Source organism: Lissotriton vulgaris, chromosome 2_1 (assembly GCF_964263255.1).
Source record: "Lissotriton vulgaris chromosome 2_1, aLisVul1.2, whole genome shotgun sequence".
Classification (NCBI taxonomy): domain Eukaryota; kingdom Metazoa; phylum Chordata; class Amphibia; order Caudata; family Salamandridae; genus Lissotriton; species Lissotriton vulgaris.
Genome location: NC_141687.1, coordinates 551,814,298 through 551,838,967, shown reverse-complemented (window position 1 = coordinate 551,838,967; position 24,670 = coordinate 551,814,298). Strand labels below are relative to the sequence as shown.

Below are 24,670 nucleotides of genomic sequence, written 5' to 3'. Positions count from 1 at the left end.
TACGGGTGGCTGACCATTGTTACTCACCATCGTATCGCCTCTGGGGGTTCTGATTGTACATACGGTTCTCACTGTGTGGCTCGCTCATTTAGAGCGTAATGATTCGAACCTCCTACGGGTGGCTGACCATTGTTACTCACCATCGTATCGCCTCTGGGGGTTCTGATTGTACATACGCCTGGGCAACTACTGTAGGCGTTATCATTTATTTTTATGTCATGGTTTTCTGCAAAAGTAGCACGCAACCACTATTTAGTGCGAGCACCGTCCATGCACTAATCAGAATTAAGTGAATTCTGATCTTCTCTCTTACCGTGGCACGTAAAAACCTGCTGCTTTTACTATCTAGACAAAGCCATTCACTGGGCACGCATGAATTGGATAGCATGCACACAAATAAACACAGAAAATAAGTCACTAGCAATTGACTGCCAAGGAGGCATTACATGTGTTTATACTGTTGTTTCTCTTTTCTTTTTCAGTTCCAGAAAGTCCCCTCTGTGGAACCATTACGTTACGACACTAATTCAGGTCGTATACTGGTGTCCTAATAAATTTTTAAAGGAACCAAGTAATTGATGAGCACCCAGGTCCTGATGAATCGCCCTTAGGGCGTGAAACATGTTGACCACTACTTGCACACAAAGGGTTGAATACGGGTTGGTCCCATTACTTGCCACCCCCTAGTACCCCTTTTTGTTTTACTGAAGCAGGAAGCCTGACCAATAAACTGTTCACCAACAGGACTTCCCTGACTTCTTTTAACCTCACCACCACGCTCACTATTACACTCCCTCTGGCCCCTCACACGCACACACCCGCTGGCCCAGAATTAAAGATCTCCACTAAAAGTGCAGCTTTCACCGCTGCCCGACGGGCATTGCACCGCCAGCCCGCCGAAGGAGCAAGGCACCGATGATGAGGCTGAACAACTATCGACTGGGGCTACAGTTGTGGTCCTGTTGATAGCCTGTGTGAGGTACCTTTTCATTCTGGAATATGGGTCAACACTGCACACTTGAGACCCTTTCTTCACCCCTTGTCTAGATATTATGAGAGAGAATTACAGGGTGAGCCAAATTTCTTAAGCTCTCCCGGGGGAACTCTGTACACCATTTTGTTGTTCAAAGTAAGTCCTCATGGCCACGAGGAAATCACGAATCTCCTCCGGCGTCGCATGTAGTCTAGGGACCGGAGGGTATGGGACCGGATGCGACGCCTGCGGCTCCCGTGGAGCCACGCAGGCGGTGCCACCCAAACCCTTAGCCGAGTCGCGCGACCGGCGAAGGGAGTCAGAAGACCGATGCTGCTTCTTCGACTTCTTTTTAGAGTGCCTCGACTTATCTGAATACGAGGACTTGGAACCCGATGAAGGGTGCGGGATCCGGCTCCGCGACCGGCCCCTCGACTTAATCCTTGACCAGGACCTCGAGCGGCGTGAAGCCGACTGCCGGATCTCGAGGAGCTTGCGGGACCGCTCCCACCTAGCCTTCGACGTCAAGGCCCGGCAGTCGGGGCACGGCTTGTTGTTGTGGTCGGCCCCTAGGCAGTAGAGACACTGGCGACGGGGGTCAGTAACCGACATCAGTCAGTGAGAGGCATCACACGGCTTGAAACCGGGCATCCCTACCGTCACCAGGAGTCAAAGTCAACCCGAAAAGAGATAGTCAAAAAGACCAAAAAGTTAGTCAAAAAGCGACTAAGGGTACTAGCTCTTCCCGGATCTGCACTTGCTGGTGCGGAAAAAGAGAAGAACTGACGTCAGCGCGTGAGGGCGGCTTCTAAGTACTCTGACATCATCCCAGCGATCCCGACGACGGATGCGGAGCCGCAGCCGACGCATACCGACGCGTAGGGGTTCTGCTGACGAAAACTTTCTGGATCCAGTCTGACTCCTGGGGATATTCTAAGGTAAGGAATCTAACACTAACATGTTTCTTTCAGATTATATTTTTTAACATTTACATTTACCCTTGAAGAAGAGCTTGCAGCGCTCTAAATTAATTGGGTTTTTTAATAAAGGAAACTGCTATGGACAATCATGTGTTTCCATTGTGTTCGTGACAGAGACCTGGATGGGCACATCGTGAGCATATAAGTTGGGAGAGAGCATGATCGCTACCTGTGGATGAAACGGAAAAAAGAGGGTTACATTTTTTGGGACTAAATGGAAAAACAGAATAAGATAAATGGATTAATATTACATATATTTGTTGAAGATTGGAGAAATTCCACTAATCAGCTGTGCTGCTGGGGTGGGGGAAATGTTCCCTCACACAGTCTGGTCTTTCTGTAGCAGACCATGACTTCTTCTTGTAAGAGGCCTAGCTGATGACATGATGTTTTTGTAGGTGGGACAGCGGAAGGAGGAGATCTGAAACAAAGTGAGTAACCACTTTAAACAACATTTAAGACCCACTTGTCTCTTGTGATTGAGTGCCACTCTTCCTGGTGCGTGGTAACACTTTCCCCCACTGATGGGGGTAACGGAGAAGGGGGAAGTAAAAACTCATTGCTTGGGAGGTGGTTTGGTAGAGGATGCAGGTAAACATTGAGATCCTCTTCCTCTGGCTGGCCTGCATGAATGGTAGTGGGACCGGAATTGTTGTTGAGCCCAGTGAGGGGTTTGAACCCTCCGCTTATAAAACGGCCTATCATATGGCCTGTATCTCCTTCTGAATTATTTTTTCTTCTCCAAACCTAAAGCTTGGAGAGTGTCCAGTTCAGATTTCATCTTGGACATTTCCTCATCTGCATGAGTACCAAACAGTAAATTTCCAGTAAATGGAAGAATCATAATTCTGTATTGGGCCTCTGGTTTCAGGCCCGTGAGACGAAGCCAGGAAGATCTTCTCGCGGAGATGCCATGAAAGTATCCATGCGTGGTGAGGTCTGAAGCGTCCACGGCTGAACTGATTATTTGGTTGGATACCAACCCACCTTCATTCAAGACTTTCTAAAAGTCTTGCCTGTCTTCCCTGGGCACCGTTTCTGTAAATCTACTGAGAGTCCCACAATGACCTATCATATCTTCCCAGTAAGACAGAAGAACTCGCCGCTTTCATGAAATAAGCAGATGTTCTACACATCTTCTTTCCTATGGAGTCTACTTGCTTGCTGTCCTTATCTGGATGGACTGATGAGGAAGAGGCCACAGAATGTGTCTTGTGTGCAGCGGCTGGTATGATTGAATCTGGTGCTGGATCAGTCCTCAGGAACAAAAGTTCCTGGTCTAGAGCCATATATTTTTTGAGAATTCATGATGGAGCTGCTCTTAGAGGTGTTGGAGTCATGAAAAGTTGCACTGCTGGCTCCAAAAGTCATGGAACCAAAGGTAATAGTGATGTTGACATTGCTCTATGATGTAGAGTTTCGAAGATTATTGATGATGATGTTGTAGGTGCGGGAATCTCAATATTCAGTTTTGATGTGCCTCTTATTAGAACTTCATTGACTGTTGTAATGTCATCTATCAGGGACACTCTTGCTGGTGGTGTGTTCGTTAACGTAGGAGACTAATCCCTCACTGAGGATTGAGAGGTGGTGGACCAGTAGGGGGTTCTACGCCTCCTATTCCGTCACCTGGAACAATGAGATCTTCTAGATCTGGAGGAAGATCTGGTTATAGCAAACTTTGACCTTAATCTACGCCTTTGAGGAGACTTGGATCATCATTGAGATCTCGGCACAGCCATACGTCTCTCTGAAAGTGTAGATGGAGAGTCTGGCGAGAATGCAGGTGAAGGAGTACATTTAGGTGATGGTGTATGTGGGGAAACCCTGGATGGGGATAACGTCCACAAGTAGTCTGAGTTCAGACTATAAAGTGCAGGATCGCGCCACTCGTGCACGCTTTCCTGTTAACGTGAAGAGAGGTTCACTGGTGTCTCAGAAGGAGGTCTAACTGGCGAACAAGACCATGGTTCTGCTGATTCAGGTGATAAAAGCTGCTCCTCCGACGACGTCAAACGATTTCTAGACGTCAATGGCACTCGAGAGTTAAACTATGCTTTCACCTTCGACTGTGACTTTTCTGGCTGTTTCGACATTGACCTGTGTTCTTGACGTCAATGAATGCCATGTATCCTTTGACCACGTAACATCCTTCGACGTCAATGGCTGATGTTTCCTGGGTGTTGAAGGCGCTGTGTGCTTTGCAGCCGGTGTGGGCCTAAATAGCAATCTTGCAGCCGATTAGTGTTTCCACGGCATTGTAGGTCTCGCATTAAGTGATAATGTAGCTTGGGTGTTGACGGAATCCTTGAGGGCGATGTGTGCCTTGACGTCCAGTGGCGAGCATGTTTCAATTCCTTTTTCAACACTGACGGTAAACAAACAAGTATTTTTTCTGATTTCAAAGTTCTACCTTTGAATGTCGATCGGGTTTGCCGTTCATGATGTCTCTCAAGAGATCTTCCTCTGTGGACTGTGGAACTTGAAGATCCTGTAATTCCTCTCTCTAGGCGTCCATGCAGCCTTTTTTCTGTGTCTTTCGGGGTTTGCCTGGACAGCTTCTAGCAAGAAGGGCAAGAGTTTGGAAGATGGGACTCTGGAAGACACATGATACAGGCTGAGTGAAGAACAGTCTACATCTTCTTTTTTCCACAAGAGGGCCACTTCACAAAGAGTGAAGGCATGACTGAAAAACTGTACTCTGTATTCTTTCAAAATGTCAAACAATAGCAGAGTTCTGTGTTCCAGGATCCGAACAGTAGGAGCCTGAAAAACAGAACTGACCTAACTGTCACCTGTGAGGCATGATGGGATACAAGGGGTCCTGTAAGGTCGTAAAGGCCATGTGCCAGTTCTTCTCTTTTATGTTTTGAATGCAGCCTATGGACGAAAAATGATTCGTTTTCCCTTTCATTTTCCTTTTTAAATAAAGGTTGTGAAATAATTGTATGGTCTTTTTTCTTTCTGCTTATGACAGAAATATCTTGGCAACTGTTGGGTGATTTAAAATGAAAACTCAATGTAATCTGGACATTGTTACCCTCTATTATAGGCTGCAGTGCTATGCACTACATACGTTAAAGTACTACATACATTATTTTTTACACACATATAACATTTATTATATGTGCTCTGCTGTCCCTGCATGTGGGGGGGGGGGACTATTCAATGCTTATGACTATTGATGAGGATCCCCTGGAAGAGAAGGTGCAGTTCTTGTTCTAGATGCACAGGGCAATCTAGTGCTACCTCTAAATGTGGTAGTGAGTGACTTTACATAACAATAAATAAAGGTGAAATTTCTTTAAGAATTACTGGTACTAGACATATGGTTAATGTATGCATGATGACGACAATATTATGAGGTCTTACCTTACACTGGATGAAGGGTCGCAGCAGGACAAATATTGGGATCCGGGTGCGAACAATGAAGTCAACAAAGTCCCATAAGGCCAGACCCCCCACCTTGCGCACAGCCATCTCCTTTACTTGCAGACTTAGCCTGTACCACTGACTACCCAGCTGCCGCTCGAAGCACACCAGGATCACCTTGAGGGCTAGAGGACAAAGGAGACATACACAATTAAAACAAAAGTACAGGACAAAAGAGAAACTAGAGATTGTTTGCCTTTGGAAAGCCAATTTAAATGTTTATATGTCCTAATATCAGTGCAGCAGTGTTTCCAATTTATTGTTCAATTATTTTTAATAATCATTCTGTTTGATAAATGAAGATTGCTTAACTGTAGACCGAATCTTGCTCACTCTACGTGGCCCAGCTTATTTGCCAAATTATGGCAATGTCAACATGTTGCACAATTCATCATTTAGACAGAGCCACTGGAACTATTTGACAGGGAAGGATCAGATTATGTGGTAACGTTGGCTAAATTATGTGGCAAGAAAAGGCAAAATATGTAGTATAATGCAGCACATTCTGTTCTATGCTGGTATTGCTTTATTGTGTGTTCAATGTTATGCATGCTAACACTGACTGGGTAAAGTCTGTATCTTGTTAGTACCAGTTTAACACCCACATACAGAAACAAGCAATTGAAAAATGGCCAGTCAGCCTTTACGAAGGGCTTTACACTGTGCAATGAGATGTTCTACTACATTTTTTGTAACTGTTGATCCAGTTGAGCGAGACACAGAATTAATTTGTTAAAATCTGCAGATGATGGATTATGTGGCAAATTTGGCCAATCAATTATTATGAGGAAACAATTGCAGCCACAGAATCACATAATTCCAGTGACCCCGCATGTGGGGTAGACTACCTCAGTGAATTAAAGCATCTGCTGCAGAAACCTGTAGGCGGGTGATGACTTCAATGCCCATTCCATGGACTCAGCTATTCATCCCTCTGAGGTTGATCAAACGAGTACCATAGCTTTATATGTATTATTTGCTCATTAATAGAGAAGTGTACATTTACAGCAGACATTATGTGAAAAAACAAGCTTATTTGTTTTTAGTGTCTCTTTCATGTGAGTAATTCAGCATTTTGCAGCTAAAACTCACTATCTGTTTATGTATTCTCCCATGTTCCCTTCTCAAGTCCAAACTTTTATTTCCGTAATACTTGTCAGTGTAAGAGACATGCTCTATTTCAATGAATGCTCCTTTAAAAAAACACAGGAGTGCATAGCAATATGAACAAACAATAAGGATTCAGAACGTTTTTTGATGTGCACGTGTGAAATATTTCTAAAAATGTAGGATTAAGTCCAAAGTAAGCCAAGCCTCGTCACAGAAAACACAATGCATGAACCCCCTCAGGTCTTACCTGAAGGGGGTTCATAGTGCACCACTACGACGTGAATGACCACATTGCAATCAATTACAGCATGGTGAGTGGGAGACCTCATCGTAAAAGAAAAAATCAGAGTGTATAAACTGGAGAGCGCTCTCAGATGACTGACACATTTCTAGTGCGATCTCCTGTCAAGGTACAATGTCCTAACTCCTGATAGGGCAAAGAAGTCAACGTTGTCACAGAACTCCACCTTATCAAGGCATTCCGTGATTAAGTATAAATTTATCAACTGTGTATGTTCTTCTATCGCTACATCTAGAACTCTTTTACTACTAGTGGGTTTTTTGTGCTCATTTCCACAAACGATTGATACCAGAATGACGCAAGAAACAAGCAAAGATGGAAGAGGCACGCAGTGTTATGGCCTTTTTGTTCCCTTTCACTGAATGAACCTGAAGAGGCACAGAGAATTATTCTTGTATTATAATTCCGCAAACTGGATTGGCAATCTGTCAGAATGAATTTTCTTTAATTGAAAAGCCTTACCTTATTCACATACTACAAAGTTATGTTTTACCAGGTATTACTAGTCAGAGGTGTAAGGCAAAGTGTGTGTATAAGTCACAGTGCCATATTGATGGAACGTCTTTTGCTCCTGTTGGGTGCACATGCGTTTTATCAAAACCAGGTAGGCATATTGGGGGTTCTTTTTCTTAAATTTTCCAAAACTCTCTTTCTCACCCAGGTAGGCAGCCTGGCTGGTGGACTCGGCTAGCCCTTCCCTGCGCAGGTCCTTCCCAGTATCACCAGGCGTGGAGCAGTGTGCTGGTGAGCTCTCCAGCATGAAGTTCTTACTGCGGGAAGTGCTGATGATGCGAGGGGGCAACAGAATGTTTATCACGGTCTGCAGGAGGAGAAAGACCTCGGGCTGCTCAAGCCAGGGGCTGTCTAAGATTCGTGAAAAAAGACACACATAAACAAATAAAGAAAAACATACACTCGGGCAGTAAAAAAAAATAACCCAAAGCTTCTAACAAACTCAAACTTTTCACACGTCAATCTTTGCTTCTTTATCTCAAATATCCATTTTCAAAATGTTTGCTTATCTATCACTTCTTGACTGCAACAAATACTAGAGGCAATTGGTTTTTAATACAGAAGTAAACACGATTTTATCAATCAAATATTTTATACATGGTGCCACCTCATCTAACCACTATTTTAAAGGGTCTAGAAATCAACAGCCACAGAATTAAGCTGGGCCTCAATTAGAAAATGCTGCAATTCAACAGCCCCTCCCTTCCTCTTCAACAACAAATCATCCAGCAAAAACCATAAAATATAACACAGACAAAAAAACTTCTTTAACGCAGAAGGTCTAAAGATTTAGGGCCTTATTTATGAAGGCCTTGCGCCGCCGGTGCGTCACTTTTAACATTGGAAAAAGTGACGCACCGGCGGCGCAAGGCCTTCATAAATAAGGCCCTTAAAATGTTGGCAAATTTTCTGTAAATTACTCTAACAGTGTTTAAGTGTAGATCGGACTCTAGCGAACATTTCACCAACATTGACATTTATGTAAGTATCCAAGAAATAGGCATTCAAACATTGGTCTCAGCATTGATTAAGTAACTCTCACAATTTTCTCAACTATGATTTAACAGTAGTAGTATGAGGTAATTCTAATATAGCATGTAAATGATTTAAACATTTTGTTTACTCTTCTCTTTTTAGTACTAAATCAGACCTTTACTTCCAGATCCTACTGTGAGCACAAATGGAATCAACAGGTTCAAAAGCATTCCTTCCCTTCTCTCTTGATTGGTGAAAGGTGAGATCACATGACTTAAAGGGAAGTCTTCTTTTAAGGCCTGTGTAATAGTAAAAAAAAAGGACGAGTAATAATTTGGGTCATAATAGCTGATGATAAACCACTTAAAGGAGTCAATGAACAAATAAAACATTACAATATAAAGTAGTTATTATGTCACTTTTAATCTGACATCCATAATATATATCTATGGTAATCTGCAGATAAAGTAATACATTTCATATTCTATGAAGATAAGGCACCAAGCATTGACTCAACAATCAATGAACATCTGAACATTGTTTTCCACACAGCAAACAAGGGCAAATTATACACCCAGAAACGTCAGTATCATTAGTACTTGGGTTTATTCACTCGACGACCTTTTTGAAATTGACAGACAATGCAAGAGAAATGAGAACATGCACACAGAGATTACACATTTTCAGAGCCAAGCAAGATATTCATTATCCGCTTATTCGTAAGGTTCTGACCCACCACTGAACATTTCCTGTAAACCTCTCACCCAAGATCTCACAATTTGTAGCTATCCGCAACAAAAACAAAACCAGATCCATGGCAAAATGAGGGAAGGAATGTATTGACAAGACAAATGACTTTCTGAATAAAAAGTACATATAAAGTAGCATTTATTAACATATATGCCTATTTCTTTTGCACATCTGAACACGGTAGTTTTGGCATAAGCCTGAACAAATCTCTTTGGGATTTTGGTGCAACTTGATCAACTCTTAGATTGCAAATAGGAATTCCCAGTACATTGTGATCTAGTAAAAAATAGCTGATTTTAACACAAGCACCTTGCTTCCCAGTGGCACACAGATCAGAGTACAATTTTATCAATAGTAGTGTTTCAATATAGAGCTAAGTTTGCTTACTGGGGTCAACTTGTCAAATGAGGACTTAAGCTCAATAAATGGCAAATAAGTCTCTCCTTTGTGACAGAGAGACTACCAATCCCACAGTCTTTATGACATAGCTCTACCACTTTTTGAGCGAGTGAAGGGTAAAGTTTCCTCTAAATAATTATTATTGGGGGCGTGGCCAAGATGGCGACCTAAACTGCTGCAGTGTCCATCCCTTCCCGGGGGCTAAAAACGATGTAATTCCCCCCCCCCCGCCCTGCAGAGCAACGTGTGGGGTGGGAGTGAGTGAGCATTACCTGGAGCCGACTTGGGGTGACCCAGGAGGCGCGAGTGTCGCGCGGGGGACCAAGAGGTTCTGTCCTCGAAACAGGCAAAATGGCGGCCGGGTGGCTGCTTCCCGGCCCGGAGTGAGCTGTGCGTAGTTGGTGGCAGCTCGGTGCTCCTGGGGTCTCTCAGGCCTTCTTGAGACGTGCTTGCAGTCCCTGTGCCCAGAGCGGAGGAGAGGCGGAACCCGCAGCAGCAAGCGGCGGCTGGCGGCAGCCCGACAACGGCGGAGAAGCGCGTGGCAGCGTCCTGAGGGCCGCTGGGCGGAGAGGGCACCCGCGGCGCAAAACTCAAGCCCGGGCGTGGAGGCCTAGCCAGGGCGGAGCAGGCCCTGCCGGACCCTGGCGCCTCCGACGGTTTACGGGGACGCCCAGCAACCCCATACTGAGGAGGTGGAGGTCGGGCGGCCCCCCGACAGTAGCGGTGACACAGGCAGGCACCGGAGGTGAGCAGATCAGGGGCTGCAGCTCAGGGAAGGCCGGGCGCTGAGAAGACCCCAGGCGCCATTTTGTGGGGAAGACGTCGGCCCATTGATCAGAGTGGTGGCTCGAGGGGGAGAAGGGGGCCGGCGGGCTCACTCCACACGGGAAATGAACCACCGGTGGCAGCGGTAGCGGCGGGGGGGTTTCTGGATGGGCCCCCATTGAGGAGTCGGGTGCGGTGCGAGTATATCGCCACAAGGGGGCCTAGCAAGCATGGAGAGGGCCCTTGAAGTGGACTGTGGGCCTCCATAGGCAAACTTGCAGGCCCGGCTGTCTGGCAAGGACAAGCGGCGAAAGGACACACCATCACTGAGCCCTTTGGGTGCAACGGAGTGGCCTGGCTCTCGGGCCCTTCCGGCATGGTAGCTTGTCGCCAAGACGCATGCCATACCAGCCCTGACTCTGTGTTTGAGGGAGGCGCAGAGACTGTGGGGGTCATCGAGAGGATCACGAAGACGGACCGACACGGTGCCCCTCACTAGGGGTTGATTTCACGGAGGCCGGACCGGGTGCCGCAGCATCCACAGCAACAATTTGAGGAAAGTCATCAAGAAGGTATGGAGGGCAGGGCTGGAGCAACAGAGGAAGGAGGACCGAGGAGAAGGCAACAGGGAACGCTGTGCAAGACACACCAGGGCCCAGCAGACATTCCCATCCTGACTGCTGGGCAAAGGGGACGGCACAGGAGTAACTGGCCTTCGAGGAGAACAGAGGGGTGAAGCCCTAACAGTGTGGGGGGTGTGCCACTGCCAACAGAGTAAGAGTCGGAGCCAACGGCGCACATGGCAGGCCAGCGGAGGAAAAGAGAGCGCACACTTGCTGAGATGCTAAGTGAGGGCCCTGCCAAAGGGGACAAGGGCCCCCCGTCCCCTGCAACATCGAAACAGCACAATGAAATGAGCGAGGGCGAGGTGCCCATTACAAAATCCTTTCTGGAGGCTCTGCTCAACTCCCTTCATGAAGATTTTCACGCACTGAAGCAAGAGGTAACGGGGGAAGTCCGGGAGATCCGTCGGGACGTGGACGGCCTTGGTGAAAGAGTGGCGGCAGTGGAAGAGGCGGACCGAGCCCGGAGCGAAGAGGTGGAACAGCTCAATCAAGAAATGATCAGACTCAAGGATCAACAGGTCGATTTGCAAGCGCATGCGGAAGACTTGGAAAACAGATCACGGCGCAATAACATAAGAGTCCGGGGCGTTCCACTCAAAGCGGAGGGGGAGAATATCACAAGTTATCTGCAAGGCCTTTCCGAGAGGATCTGGGGGAGGCTGTGGACTTTGACATCAGAATGGACAGTGCGCATCGCGTCGGGTTGGCAAGGAGAGCGCCCGTGCCCCCTCCAGTTTGTTTAGCTTTTCTCCCGGACTTCCCACTGAAAGAGCAAATCTTGCGGGAGGCGCGACTAAAACAGTCTCTCCACTATTAGGGTAATCTAGTGGCCTTGTTTCAGGACTTATCTATCATCACGCTCCAGAAAAGAAAAGCATTCAAGGTCGCCACAGACTGTCTACATGACAAAGGGATCCCATACTCGTGGGAACACCCTTTTCACCTAATTTTCAAGTGGAACAGGGCCTTACAATAGATGTGATTACTTAAGGACACATGCACCATGCTGGGCATTGAGCAGTCAGAGGGGCCTCCTTCCCCAGGGCTGTCGCAGCACGCCACCAAAGGAGTTTGGCAGAGAGTCCATCGCAGACGATCTCCGGCTTTGGACCTGAAACCGGACCCATACACCATCACGCAGGAAAGGTCCTTAGCCATCCGAGAAGTTGCCAAGGACACTTCACCGATGGGTTGATTTGTTTCAGGGAGGGGGGTTCTAAAGCACCTCTGCATAGCTTGCCGGGGGAGGGTGGCAGGGGGGGGGGCGAGCGGGGGGCCACGGGGGTTGTCACAGCAACTCGTTCCACTTGGTACATTCACCAGAGGCCGATGATATGGACTGCCAGGCCTGGGACTATACAGTTGGGTTGGGGCATTGAAGTTGGGGTTAGGGAGGGAGGGGAGGAGGGTGGTGCCGGAGTTCCAGTTATGGAGGGGTGGGGAGGGGCCAGGAAACAGGTTGGAGTAGTGGGGTTGGAGCTAGGGAAGTGGGGGTTGTGAGTTGGGGAGGGCAGGGCAGGTGGGGGGGTTGAGTGGCTGGGTTGGAGGTGGAGGGGGTAGGAATGGGGGGTCCTGGGCCGGAAGGGTGGGCTCCGGTGTGTCGCTCTAGAGTACTGTGTGGGTGGGCAATGGGAGTTTTTGGCCTCACTCATCATTTGGGCGGTCCAACTATGATCCCATAATGGCTGATGATGTCCTGAAAATTATCACCCTGAACGTGAACGGGCTTAAGAACCCCATTAAAAGGAGGGCAGTCATATCGTTCTTAGAGAATTCGGGTGCCTCGATTTGCCTGTTGCAAGAAACACACCTGCTCTCCAGGGACTGGCACCATATGCGATCCAGAGCTTGCCCCCAGCAATAATACTCTTCCACAACGGAAAAGAAAGCGGGGGTCGCTCTTCTCTTTGCCAGACACTTTAAGGGCCAGGTGGGCGATAAGGTGGCCGAAATCAAGGGCAGGCTATTGGCGTACAGTGTTCAGGTGGGGGGCAGATCATTGGTCATAGGGTCGATATACACTCCCAACACTAAGCAAGAAGGTTTTCTTAAGGTGGCACTGGCGGATGTCATGGCAGCTCAGTCGAGACATTTAGTGTGAAAATTGGGGGCCCCTACCTTACAGGATAAACCCTAGCAGGGAATCAATATTTTTATGAAAAAAAGGAATTTGCACCGGGTTGTGTGCAAGAATGTAAATTACCCAGTTAAGACTCTGAAAGAAGGTTCAGGTACTAGTGAATTTGTATATAAACTATTTTTTGTTTAATTTTATTAAGTTGTATCAAAAAGTTTGTTCACATATTTATATCTATATTTCCCTTATAAAAAAAATTCCATATTTTGAAACTATACAGAAAGCATCCTATTGTCTATGACCATATGTATAAATCAATAAATTACAAACACAGATACATTTCAAAAAGTTGATCAGTCTTTTGTTGAAATACAGAACCAATTCCTCTTCAACGCGTTTCAGCGGTTAGCCTTCCTCAGGAATTCTGTATTTGTTATCTATATTGCATTGATACTTAGTTATAAGCTGGAAACACCCTGTAGGTACGACCTGTGCGATGTTAACTATGTAGTTCTAGGGAGTATTCAGAAAAGCTGCTTGATAAGATGACTATACAGGACATTCTGCGATGTTCCTGATTTGAAAACAAGAGTGACCTTCCTGGTGATTTCTAGTGCTCGTCTTCAGCGCCCATAATGACCTCTTTATGGCATAAGTATGCCGATTAGTGGGGATCCAGGAGAGGATGAGAACTGAAGATTGTTAATTGAAATTTGTACAGTCCTGTTGCAAGTAGGAGATGATGGGGTCTGTTCGTAACAAGCGGTCCGTCCTTCTATGTTCCGGTCTCATTTGTCTGAGCGAGCAAGAAGCTCAGTCGAGACACACATTGGTGGGAGGCAATCTTAACCTGGTGATGGACCAGGGCAGGGATAGATCGGGCCACCGCTTTGGCGCCACGGGGGCAATCTCAATAGAGGGTAGGCAGTGGTTGACTAGTAGAGGATTTCTGGACCTCTGGCGGGAGGCTCATCCCAACTCCATGGGGTACACATTCTACTCTCATGTGCACCACACTTATGCTAGATTGGATCACTTCCTGGGAACTCCCGACTTAGCCGCATCAGTCACAGACATAGACATCACCCCGTTTGCACTCTCCGACCACGACGCGGTCACACTTCAGTTGTCGATCCCTTGCACGACAGCACAAAGAGGCAGGTGGCGCCTCCGCGAGACATTGCTGCAGCGCAAAGGGATCACACAGCAAATACAAAAAAGCATCTCGGATTACTTGAGTCTTAACAACACTGCAGAGGTCCAAGTGGGGGCGGTTTGGGGAGCGCTTAAGGCGGTGGTAAGAGGGGATCTCATAGCAATTGCTGCAGCAGAGGCTAAAGAACGCAAGGACAGGAGACAGGCTCTGACGTCGCAGGTGTTAGAACTGGAACGGGTACATGGCCGAACTGGGCCACTAGGATCTGGCGACAGCAAAAGGCGACTAGGGCGCTGCTCGCGGGTCTCGACATTGATCGCTCAGAATACGCAGCCCTATGCTTAAAACATACATATTATGTGGGAGGGGATAAGACGGGGTGACTGCTGGCCAGTAAACTTAGGGCGCGTGTCCAAAGATCTAAAATTTCCAGCATACAGAGCCAAGGGGGGCAATTGCTCACTGAAGATGTTCAGATAGCAGACGCCTTTCGGGCATTCTATGCCTCACTTTATGATGCAGACTCCACCTCAGTCCCCGAGGAGGGGGAGGCTTACCTCAGTGAGGCGGGGGTCACAGCAATTAACAGGGCTGGTGCGCTCTCCCTGGACGCCCCGATTCAGACGGAGAAAGTGGTATCTGCGATAGCACACCTTAAGCCGCTGAAAGCTCCAGGGCCTGACGGTTTCTCAGACGGTTTTTATAAAGCCTTCTGCCCATTATTGGCGCCAGTTCTCACTAAACTGTTTAATTCCTTCCAGGGGCCGGGGTCCATTCCACCTGATATGCTGGCTGCATATATTCAGGGCCGTTTATGCCATTAGGCAAGACTAGGTGGCTGCCTAGGGCGGCAAAAAACTGGAGTTTGAGATCGCCTGTCACTTTCTTGCAACAGCTTAGGGGTGCAAGGGAGGAGAAAGCTAAACGCAGCCCGATTTGTCACCCCAAAGATGTTTCTAAAGTAAAGGGAGAGCAACAATCCATTTGTGCTGCAGTTGTTTATCTTTTGCGGCTCGTAAATTATGGATAGGCTTGGCTCATCACAGCTCTGACACTCCGAATAAATGCTGCTATTTGGGGGCGGTCGGCTCCAGTGGAGGGAATCGCAAAAAAATAACAGTGTTCCCAGGAGGGGACTAAAGGTGCCATATCAAGACAGCGTCAGATTTGATAAAGATAATAGCTTCAAATTCTATTTTCAGGGCCCTAGGGAAGTGCCAACTGAACTCGGTACTACGCGTACCGCTCCAATTAAGATGTACTGCATCGGCTAAGGAGTAATGGCCTTCTTTAATAAACTTGAAAAGTAAAACAAGAGATTTCCCAATGGGAGATATTGTTACCTGCTCATAAATCAGGGCTCACCTTTCACACACCATTCATACCATTCATCTATGTGGAACGGGCGAACATTCACCAGAAAGGAAAACCACCCAGTCTGCTAGTACTGTAAAAAATATATTCACTTTATTCTAAAATATACAAAACCGGTCAGATTTAAAAAAACATAAAAAACACAATGAAATACACAATTTAAAAGGCCACCTAATGTGGACGTGGAGAAAGTTGATCTAAAGAGACACTTATATCTGTCTTTAGTCTGTCATTTCGGACTTTCATTTGTCAACACTAAGAGGAAAAGTGTTCCTTTTGTTCAGTCAAATTGTTGGCAATGCCGAATATGACTTTGAGGTTGGCGTCGACGCGTTTCGGAAGCTTAAAGACTGATAACGGCTTCCTTCTTCAGGACAATTTGCATAAGTATTCTCCACACGTTGGTAGTAAACCTAATGCATAAATCACATGAAATGTAACTGTTAGGGGCTTTTAACCTTTACACAATTTCCTATGTAACAGTATCAGTCTTTAAGCTTCCGAAATATAAGTGTCTCTTTAGATCAACTTTCTCCACGTCCACATTAGGTGGCCTTTTAAATTGTGTATTTCATTGTGTTTTTTATGTTTTTTTAAATCTGACCGGTTTTGTATATTTTAGAATAAAGTGAATATATTTTTTACAGTACTAGCAGACTGGGTGGTTTTCCTTTCTGGTGAATGTTCGCCCGTTCCACATAGATGAATGGTATGAATGGTGTGTGAAAGGTGAGCCCTGATTTATGAGCAGGTAACAATATCTCCCATTGGGAAATCTCTTGTTTTACTTTTCAAGTATATTGGTGCTCTATTTCCCTTTGGGTCATTAAGAGCCCCTCTCTTTCTTTTTTTACCCTTCTTTAATAAACACACAGCGCCACGACGACCTCCCTACTAACATCTGCATAAAATATTAATGAGACCTGGCATATGTTGGCTCAGCAGCAGGTGTGCAATAAGCAGCAACTTATGGTCTGAAGAGCAAAATTAAATCCCTGGTCAATAAAATAACAAAAATGCTAAAGGAGGTACAAGTCTGTTTGAGTTATTATACATATTCCAACAGATGTGCAATTATAACAAGGATGTGGCTATCATATACCCATGGGCATATATATCCAGAAGACCATGCTATGCTGTTGAATTCTAGCCCCAATGTCCAGTTACTGCCTCAATACCAGCAACAGCAACGCATGAAAAGGCACAACTATGTACGGAAGGCACAGCAATCAGGAACAGCTTAGAGGGTAGCAGTGCAGGTTTCAATCATATTCATAGACTTTGCTATATGGGCTCAGGGAGATTCTCCACTGGGAACACTTTGAATGAATTCAAATTTTACACTGATTGGCTCAATAGCCATTGGTGTGCCTAGCCAGTGCAACTTGACGCTCCCCAGGCGTGGACCCCATTTATTCAAAATGTGCAGTGGATACACTGTGTATGTCAATTGGTGCAACTAAAATGAATTGGGTGTTTTCCCTTATGTTAACAATTACATCTAGTATGCTAGTGCCAGAATTTTGCCAAGAATCACTTTACATATGCCATTGCCAGAAATGTGTCATTTCCACTCACAAACACACGTGCTCACATGTTTACACAGTCACACATTCTCTCTCTCTCTCACACATGCACACAATCACACACGCACAAATGCACTCACTGTCTCTCTCACATATAGACAGTTTTTCCCCAACTTTCCTGGCTTCAGCTGCTAGCATCAATCCACAACTGCTCCACAGCAGCTGTTGCTTGGACCCTCAAGCAGCATGCAGTTACTTTCAGGCTCTGGCTCTGAGGCAGGTAACTGAACGCTGACATGCGTCTGTCTTCACTGCGCTCCGTTTTTCACCTCTAGATTTTTCTCTGTACCCTCTCACATCATGTCACAGGATTGAGTGAGGTCAGAGAGGCTCCTGAGCTCACCCCTTGATGAGATGGAAGATGATGAGATGACAGCCAGGTATAGGGATGGGCCAGTCACCAAGGCCAGTCCACTCTGCAGCAAAACGAGCAGAGTTGCCACTGTAACTGGCAGTTGAAGTTCTCAAAGAGTGCTAAACGATTTTGTTGGAAGAGAAAGAATGAAAGTGTATAGAGAGTGAGAAACTGCAGAGGCCTGAATGACAGGTGGACATAGTGATGGTTGTAAAAGGGAGGGAGCGGCATTTTTCAATTCTCGCCTAGGGTGGCAAAACACCTAGAAACGGCCCTGCGTATATTATAGTTCTGCCTAAACCAGGCAAAGACACTGCGCAGTGCTCCGCATTCCGGACCATTTCCCTGCTCAACCAGGATATTAAAATCTTCAGGGGGGATTCTGGCGGCGAAGCTTGGACCCTGCCTGCCGGGCATAATAGAACCAGATCAATCGGGTTTCATTCCCACTCAGCAGTGCAGCGATAATAGTAAGCGTACATTACACCTTATAGATAAAGCCCACTTTAACGATTCAGATGCGGCTCTCTTATCTGTCGACGCCGAGAAGGCGTTCGACAGGGTGTACTGGGGATACCTGGATAGGAAATTGGCGCGCTTTGGCATTGGGGAACGATTCTGCTCATGAGTAGCCAGTTGCTATGACTCCCCTAAAGCAATGATTCAGGTTAACGGCATCGGCTCGCGGCCCTTTGATATCCGGCAGGGCAACAGGCAAGGGTGCCCAGTCTCACTCCTTTTGTTTGCGCTTTACATCGAACCATTTGCGCAAAAAATTCGAGATAACCCGGATATCGCTGGTATCACATTTAGAGGGGAGCCCCATACCATCAGCCGATATGCCGACGACATACTGGTGGCGGCTGACAACCCCAAACGTTCCGTGCCGGCATTCCTCACTGAAATGGAGGCCTTTGGGAAGGTCTTGGGGTTTAAAATGAATGTAGGGAAGTCTCTGATTCTCCCTCTGGACCATAATGCCCGCAGATCCGCTGAAGGACAGCGACAATTCGGGGGTCTTTCATCCCGGATGTCCCTGCCATATCTGGGGATTGTCTTGATGCCTAGCACAGCACAAACGGTAGATCAAAACTACTCGACACTCTTTGCGCAAATTAAGGGGGTCTTAAAGTGATGGCAGCAATTGTCATTATCAGGTTGGAGCGAGTGGCGGCGATTAAAATGTCCTTGCTGCCCAAGGCCCTCTATGTGTTCCAAACTATTCTAGTGACTCCACCGATAGGACTACTGCAGAAAATGCAGGACGCCATACTGCAGTTCATTGGGGCGGGTAGGCGTCCGCGGCTTCGCAGAGATTTGGCCAGACGGGCTCCCATGGACGGTGGTCTGGGCGTCCCGGACCTTTTTTGCTACTTCCAAACGACGCAGCTCCGGTACCTCCTGGAGTGGAATCGCCCAGAGTCAGAAAAACTGTGGCTTTTCCAAGACCGAGCGATGGCCCAAATGTCGCTCTGGAAGGCCCCCTTCCTGAAGCGTTCCAACAGACCGTCTCATCTCAAAAAGTCGCCTATTACTCGCTTGCTCCTCATGGTGTGGGATGCGGTAGCGGTAAACCGAGGTCTCACCACTTTGCCCTCACCTATTACGCCCCTGTTTGACAATCCTGCATTACCCCCCGGGATGGAACCTCAAACGTTTGGCCCATGGCAAGTCTCGGAATGTAAATCAGCTGGTCACCTGGAAGGCTTTATCCAGCTTGATACCTTGAAGGAGATATACACGCAAAAAGACATGCTGCCTCATTTGGGCTGACACCTTACAACGTATGAGAAATGGTTCATCACGAAAAAGACCGACAGGCAGGCAATCACAGTTTTATATAAAATGTTAAGCTCGCCCTTACCTACCCTACGCTCTGCCAGCCAGAAGCGCTGGGAATTGGACATCGGAAGAACCCTCTCAGACAAAGAGTGGCGCAATATCTACCATAGAGCTCATCGCACCGCCAGAAATGTGGCAAGTAGGGAGTTGGCAGTTAAGATCGCATACTACTGGTATCTGATGCCAGCCAGGCTGCATCAGGGCAACCCGATGCGTAGCTCCGTGTGCTGGAGGGGGTGCGGTCAAGTGGGGACGCTGACCCACTTGCTGTGGGAATATGCGGGGGTAGCAGACTATTGGAAGGAAGTATTAGATGACATTGATCAACATTTTGCGACAGAGATCCCCCGTTTCCCCGCCTATACATAACTGGGCCTCCCAAATGCCGAATCGAATAAGGGGTGACAGATGGGGTTAGCTGTGGGGGCGGCGGCACATCATATTCTCTCGCTCTGGGGCACCACAAGGACACCTACACACACAGGCTGGCTTCATAGGCTTTGGTATATTCTGGGGATGGAGTGGATACATGCGACTTTAACTCAAACCTCAGACTTCTTTACTACCGTTTGGTAGCCCTTCACTGCATTACTAGCTGGGGAGTTCAGGGAACTAACATGCCCGAAATACCTCAGGCTACTACGACTCACAGATGAGCCGGCCAAGAAAAACGTCCCCCAATGTTAGGGCCAGCACGATACATATTCACTATCTAGAGGAGAGAAGCGACACACCGGAGGGGAGGGGGGGAAGTGCTGTGGAAGGTGTCATGCAACGCGTGGCTGAAGCTTATCAAGTTCTAGATTTTTTACAGGGTATACCTCTTTTCGTCTCGGCTAGCCTGCACCTTCCCTACAGCTGCGGACCCCTGCACCAGGTGCGATGCCCCGTGAGCTGATCTGAAGCACATGTTGTAGGACTGCTTACAACTTAGACACTTCTAGACCTCGATTACATCCCGGATGGAGCAGATCACAGGCATTTGCACATGGGAGGCGGCGGGGGCCCTGAGCATTTACACAAACCGCACAAAAATAAAACAGGCAGGCGCATTTCCTAGACCTGGCCCTCATGATAGCCAAAAAGTTGGCCACAACTCGAAGGAAGCCCCACCTAACCCAAAACACTAGCAAAGCAGATTCATCTGATGGGTGAAAGCAGAGGCGGTGGATTTACACCGTGAAGAGGCCAGGTGGATGCATCATCGCCTAAATCAATCAATCAGTCAGCAGATTTGTATAGCGCGTTACTCACCCGCTAGGGCCTCAAGGCGCTGGGGGGAGGGAGAGTCGCTACTGCTCGAACAGCCAGGTCTTGAGTTGTTTCCTGAAGGAGAGATGGTCCTGGGTCAGCCGTAGGTGGGTGGGGAGGGAGTTCCAAGCCTTGCCACCAGGTAGGAGAAGGATCTTCCTCCGGTGGTGGTTCTGCGAATTCGTGGGACGGTGGCGAGGGCGAGGCTGGCGGACCGGAGCTGGTGGGTGTGTAGAATGTGAGGCGGCTGTTGAGGTATTTGGGCCCCATGTCGTGGAGGGCCTTGTGTGTGTTGTTGAGGAGTCTGAACGTGATCCTCTTGCTGACGGTAAGCCAGTGCAGGTCTCTCAGATGGGCCGAGATGTGGCTGTGACGAGAGATGTCCAGGATGAGTCGTGCAGAAAAGTTCTGTCTGCGCTGTCGGCTGGTGACAAGGGCCTGGGTGACCGTCTTCCTAGTTTTGGTGGGGATCCACCGGAAGATCTTTCGGAGCATACGCAGGGTGTTGAAACAGGATGACGAGACGGCGTTGACTTGCTTGCTCATTGTGAGGGAGGAGTCTAGGATGAAGCCCAGGTTGCGTGCCTGGCTTGGGGGCGGTGCCCAGGGCAGGGGGCCACCAGGAGTTGTCCCAGGCAGAGGGGGATGGTCCCTGGATGAGGACTTCCATCTTATCTGAGTTCAGTTTCAAGCGGCTGAGCTTCATCCATTCCGTGACATCTTTCATTCCTTCCTGGAGGCTGGTTCTGGCGGTGGCGGGGTCATTGGAGAAGGAGAGGATCAGCTGGGTGTCGTCGGCATAGGAGATGATGTTTAGGTTGTGTTGGTGTGCGATGGCTGCAAGGGGGCTCATGTAGACCTTGAAGAGGGTGGGGCTGAGCGAGGATCCTTGCGGAATGCCGCAGATGACTTCGGTGGGCGCGGATCGGAACGGGGGAGGCGGACTCTCTGGGTTCTTCCGGCGAGGAACGAGATGATCCACTCCAACGCGGTTCCATGGATTCCGGTTTTGCTGAGGCGCTGTATCAGGGTGCGGTGACATACGGTGTCGAAGGCTGCTGAGAGGTCCAGGAGGATGAGGGCGGCTTTTTCCCCGTTGTCGAGCATGGACCTGATGTTGTCGGTGGCTGCGATGAGGGCAGTCTCGGTGCTGTGGTTTGCTCGGAAACCGGACAGCGAGGGGTCGAGGGATCCGTTAGTCTCGAGGAAGGCAGAGAGTTGTTTGTTGACGGTCTTCTCGATGACATTGGCAGGAAAAGGGAGGAGCGAGATGGGGCGGAAGTTCTTGAGGTCCGTGGGGTCCGCTGTGGGTTTCTTCAGGAGGGCACTGAGCTCGGCATGTTTCCAGCTCTCCGGGAAGGCGGCGGATGCGAAGGAGTTGTTAATGACGTTCCGGAGTTGGGGTGCGATGATGGAGTCGGCTTTGTTGAAGATGTGGTGTGGACAGGGGTCGGTTGGGGAGCCGTAGTGGATTGTGTTCATCATGCGGGTGGTGTCTTCGGTGCTGACCGGGGTCCAGGTGCAGAGGGTGGTGTTGGAGGGCGCTGGTTCGGTGGTTGGGTGCGTGGTCTGTGCGCCGAAGCTGTTGTGTATGTCGGCGATCTTGCGGTGGAAGAACAAGGCGAGTGAGTCGCAGAGGTCTTGCGAGGGTGTGATGTCATTGTTACAGGCGCTGGGGTTGGAGGGCTCTTTCACAATGCTGAAGAGTTCCTTGCTGTTGTGGGTGTTGTTGTTCAGGCGTTCTTTGAATGATGTTCATTTGGTGGTGCGGATCAGCTGGTGGTGTTTGCGGGTGGCGTTCTTGAGGGCTGTCATGTTTTCTGTTGTCTGGTCATGGCGCCAGGCTTTCTCAAGGGGGCGGCAGGTTTTCTTGGAGTTTTTGAGGTCGTTGGTGAACCACAAGGCTTTCTTGCTGCCGAGTCTGCTGGGAGGGTTCTTCAGTGGCGCGAGGTCATCGGCATAGTTGGTGAGCCACTGTGTGAGGTTGCGGGCTGCTTCGTTGGGGTCCCTCGTGTTGGTGGGAGGGTTCTGGCTGAGGGAGGTGGTGAGTTGGTCGGCGGTGACTTGCTCCAGCTTCTGCGGGGAACCTGTTGCGGGTGGTGGTGGGTCGTGGTTCTCCTGAAGTTGAAGTGGTCGCAGCTGTGATCTGTCCAGTGTAGTCGGGTGAAGTGGCTGAAGGCGATGTGCTTGCTGGAGGAGAAGATGGGGTCTAGCGTGTGGCCGACATAGTGGGTGGGGGTGTTCACCAGTTGTTTGAGGCCGAGGTTGGCAAGATTGTTCAGCAGGGCAGCGGTGTTGCTGTCATTGTTGTTCTCCAGGTGGAAGTTGAGGTCCCCTAGGAGAATGTAGTCTGAGGAGGTTAGGGCGTGTTGGCTGACAAAGTCTGCGATGGCTTCGCTGAAGTGTGTGCGTGGTCCCGGTGGTCTGTAGATGAGAGTACCTCTGAGGGTGGTCTTGGGGTTGTTGTGTATCTGGAAGTGAAGGTGCTCGGTGGCCGTGAGGGTGTCATCGGAGTTGGTCGTGATTCGGATGGTGATGCCTCCTCCTGATTGGTTGACGCGGTCCCTCCTGGTGATCTTGTAGCCATCCGGGATGGCTATGGCAATGTCGGGGGCTGAGGAGGCGTTCATCCAGGTTTCTGTGAGGAAGGTGACGTCTGGTGATGTTGTGTCGAGGAGGTTCCAGAGTTCGACGGCGTGTCTGTGGACGGAGCGGGTGTTGAGCAGGATGCACTTGAGGTGAGTGTCGCTGGTTCCTGGCTTGGCGGGAGCGGTGCAGGTACGGAGGCAGGTGAATTTGTAGGTTTGGCGGTTGAAGGGTCCGTGGGTGCGTTCCGGAATGGCTCAGAAGCAAGCGGGGTTCCGGCCGACGTTGAGTGCGTGGAGGGTGGCGGCGGCGGAGGCAGCAAGCGGGAGGACCAGGTCACCTTGGCAGCAGGAGACCGGGGTGAGCAGGCGGCAGTGGCGTGGGGGCGACCTAACCTGAAAGCAGGGTCAGAGGTCTCCCCCTATTGGGCCTAAAGCCCCAATAGGGGGAGACATTACTCTCTCTGTTGACCAAGACACCCTTCGACTCCTCCCCAGATTCTGCAGTGACAGAACCTAGCAGGCTCAGTACAGAATGGTATCCCTCTTCAGACAGCGAGAGCCGAACACACATCGCTTCACTAATTCCTATCCCACACCTTCACAACCCAACACTGCAGTAACCCAAAAGCCCCATCCACTAGACTGACTGACATCCTGCTTATTTGCACCCCCAGACTGATTTGCACCATTTCCTATTTGGCCCTCCGTCTTACCTCCAAATGCACAAAAGATCAAGTTACTTACCTTCAGTAAGACATTATCTGGTAGAGATTCTATCTAGCTGCAGATTCCTTACCTTTGAATTTCCCAGGCGTCAGGCTGGATCTGGAAAGTTTTGCTGATCAATACCCCTGGCTCGCGATGTTGGGTGGCTCCATTTGGTTTTGCTTGTCGTGAATGACGTCAGTAGCATCGGTTATGACGTTGCAGTGCCTACATATGATTCAGAAAAGGGGGTGGTGATGGACAGAGTCTCTGAATTAAGCAGAAAACTCCTACCCAGTCAACAGATCAGGGCTTGATCCATCACCGTTTTTTAGCTCACTGCACCATCCCAGCTCAGAACCTGGCTACATGCAAATTAGTCTGTCCCTGGCCCAGTGCATCATGGGAACAGGGCAGACCAAACTACCAAGCCAATTCTTTTACTGGAAAGGAAACAAGCTTCCGGGGACCGGTTTCTGGCATTACAGCCGTCTTCGGCCCGGCTTGCTTGAATCCTGATGGTGCAGTGAGCAAGGGACTCACATCTGAGCATACCTTTCCACGCTTATGGTGGACAAAACGATTCAAAAAAGGGGGTGTTTGGTCTGCCCTGTTCCCATGATGCACTGGGCCAGGGACATACTAATTTGCATGTAGCCAGGTTCTGAGCTGGGATGGTGCAGTGAGCTAAAAAACGGTGATGGATCAAGCCCTGATCTGTTGACTGAGTAGGAGTATTCTGCTTTATTCAGAAACTCTGTCCATCACCACTCCCTTTTGTGAATCGTTTTGTCCACCATACGCGTGGAAGGGTATACTCAGACATGAGTCCCTTGCTAACTGCACCATCAGGATTCAAGCAAGCCGGGCCGAAGACGGCTGTAATGCCAGAAACCGATCCCCGGAAGCTTG

General features: G+C 48.6%; 1 protein-coding gene across 1 annotated transcript in view; it reads right to left on the bottom strand.

Moving 5' to 3' along the window:
* Window positions 1-24,670, bottom strand: part of UNC80 (unc-80 subunit of NALCN channel complex) — a 2,521,865-nt gene that overhangs the window by 425,815 nt on the left and 2,071,380 nt on the right. Inside the window, exons 54-56 of the mRNA XM_086955549.1 lie at window positions 8,460-8,583; window positions 7,454-7,660; window positions 5,326-5,510 (exon numbers count right to left, since the gene is read on the bottom strand). Of these exons, the coding sequence (XP_086811675.1) occupies window positions 5,326-5,510; window positions 7,454-7,660; window positions 8,460-8,583 (516 nt within the window). The remainder of the gene's footprint in view (window positions 1-5,325; window positions 5,511-7,453; window positions 7,661-8,459; window positions 8,584-24,670) is intronic.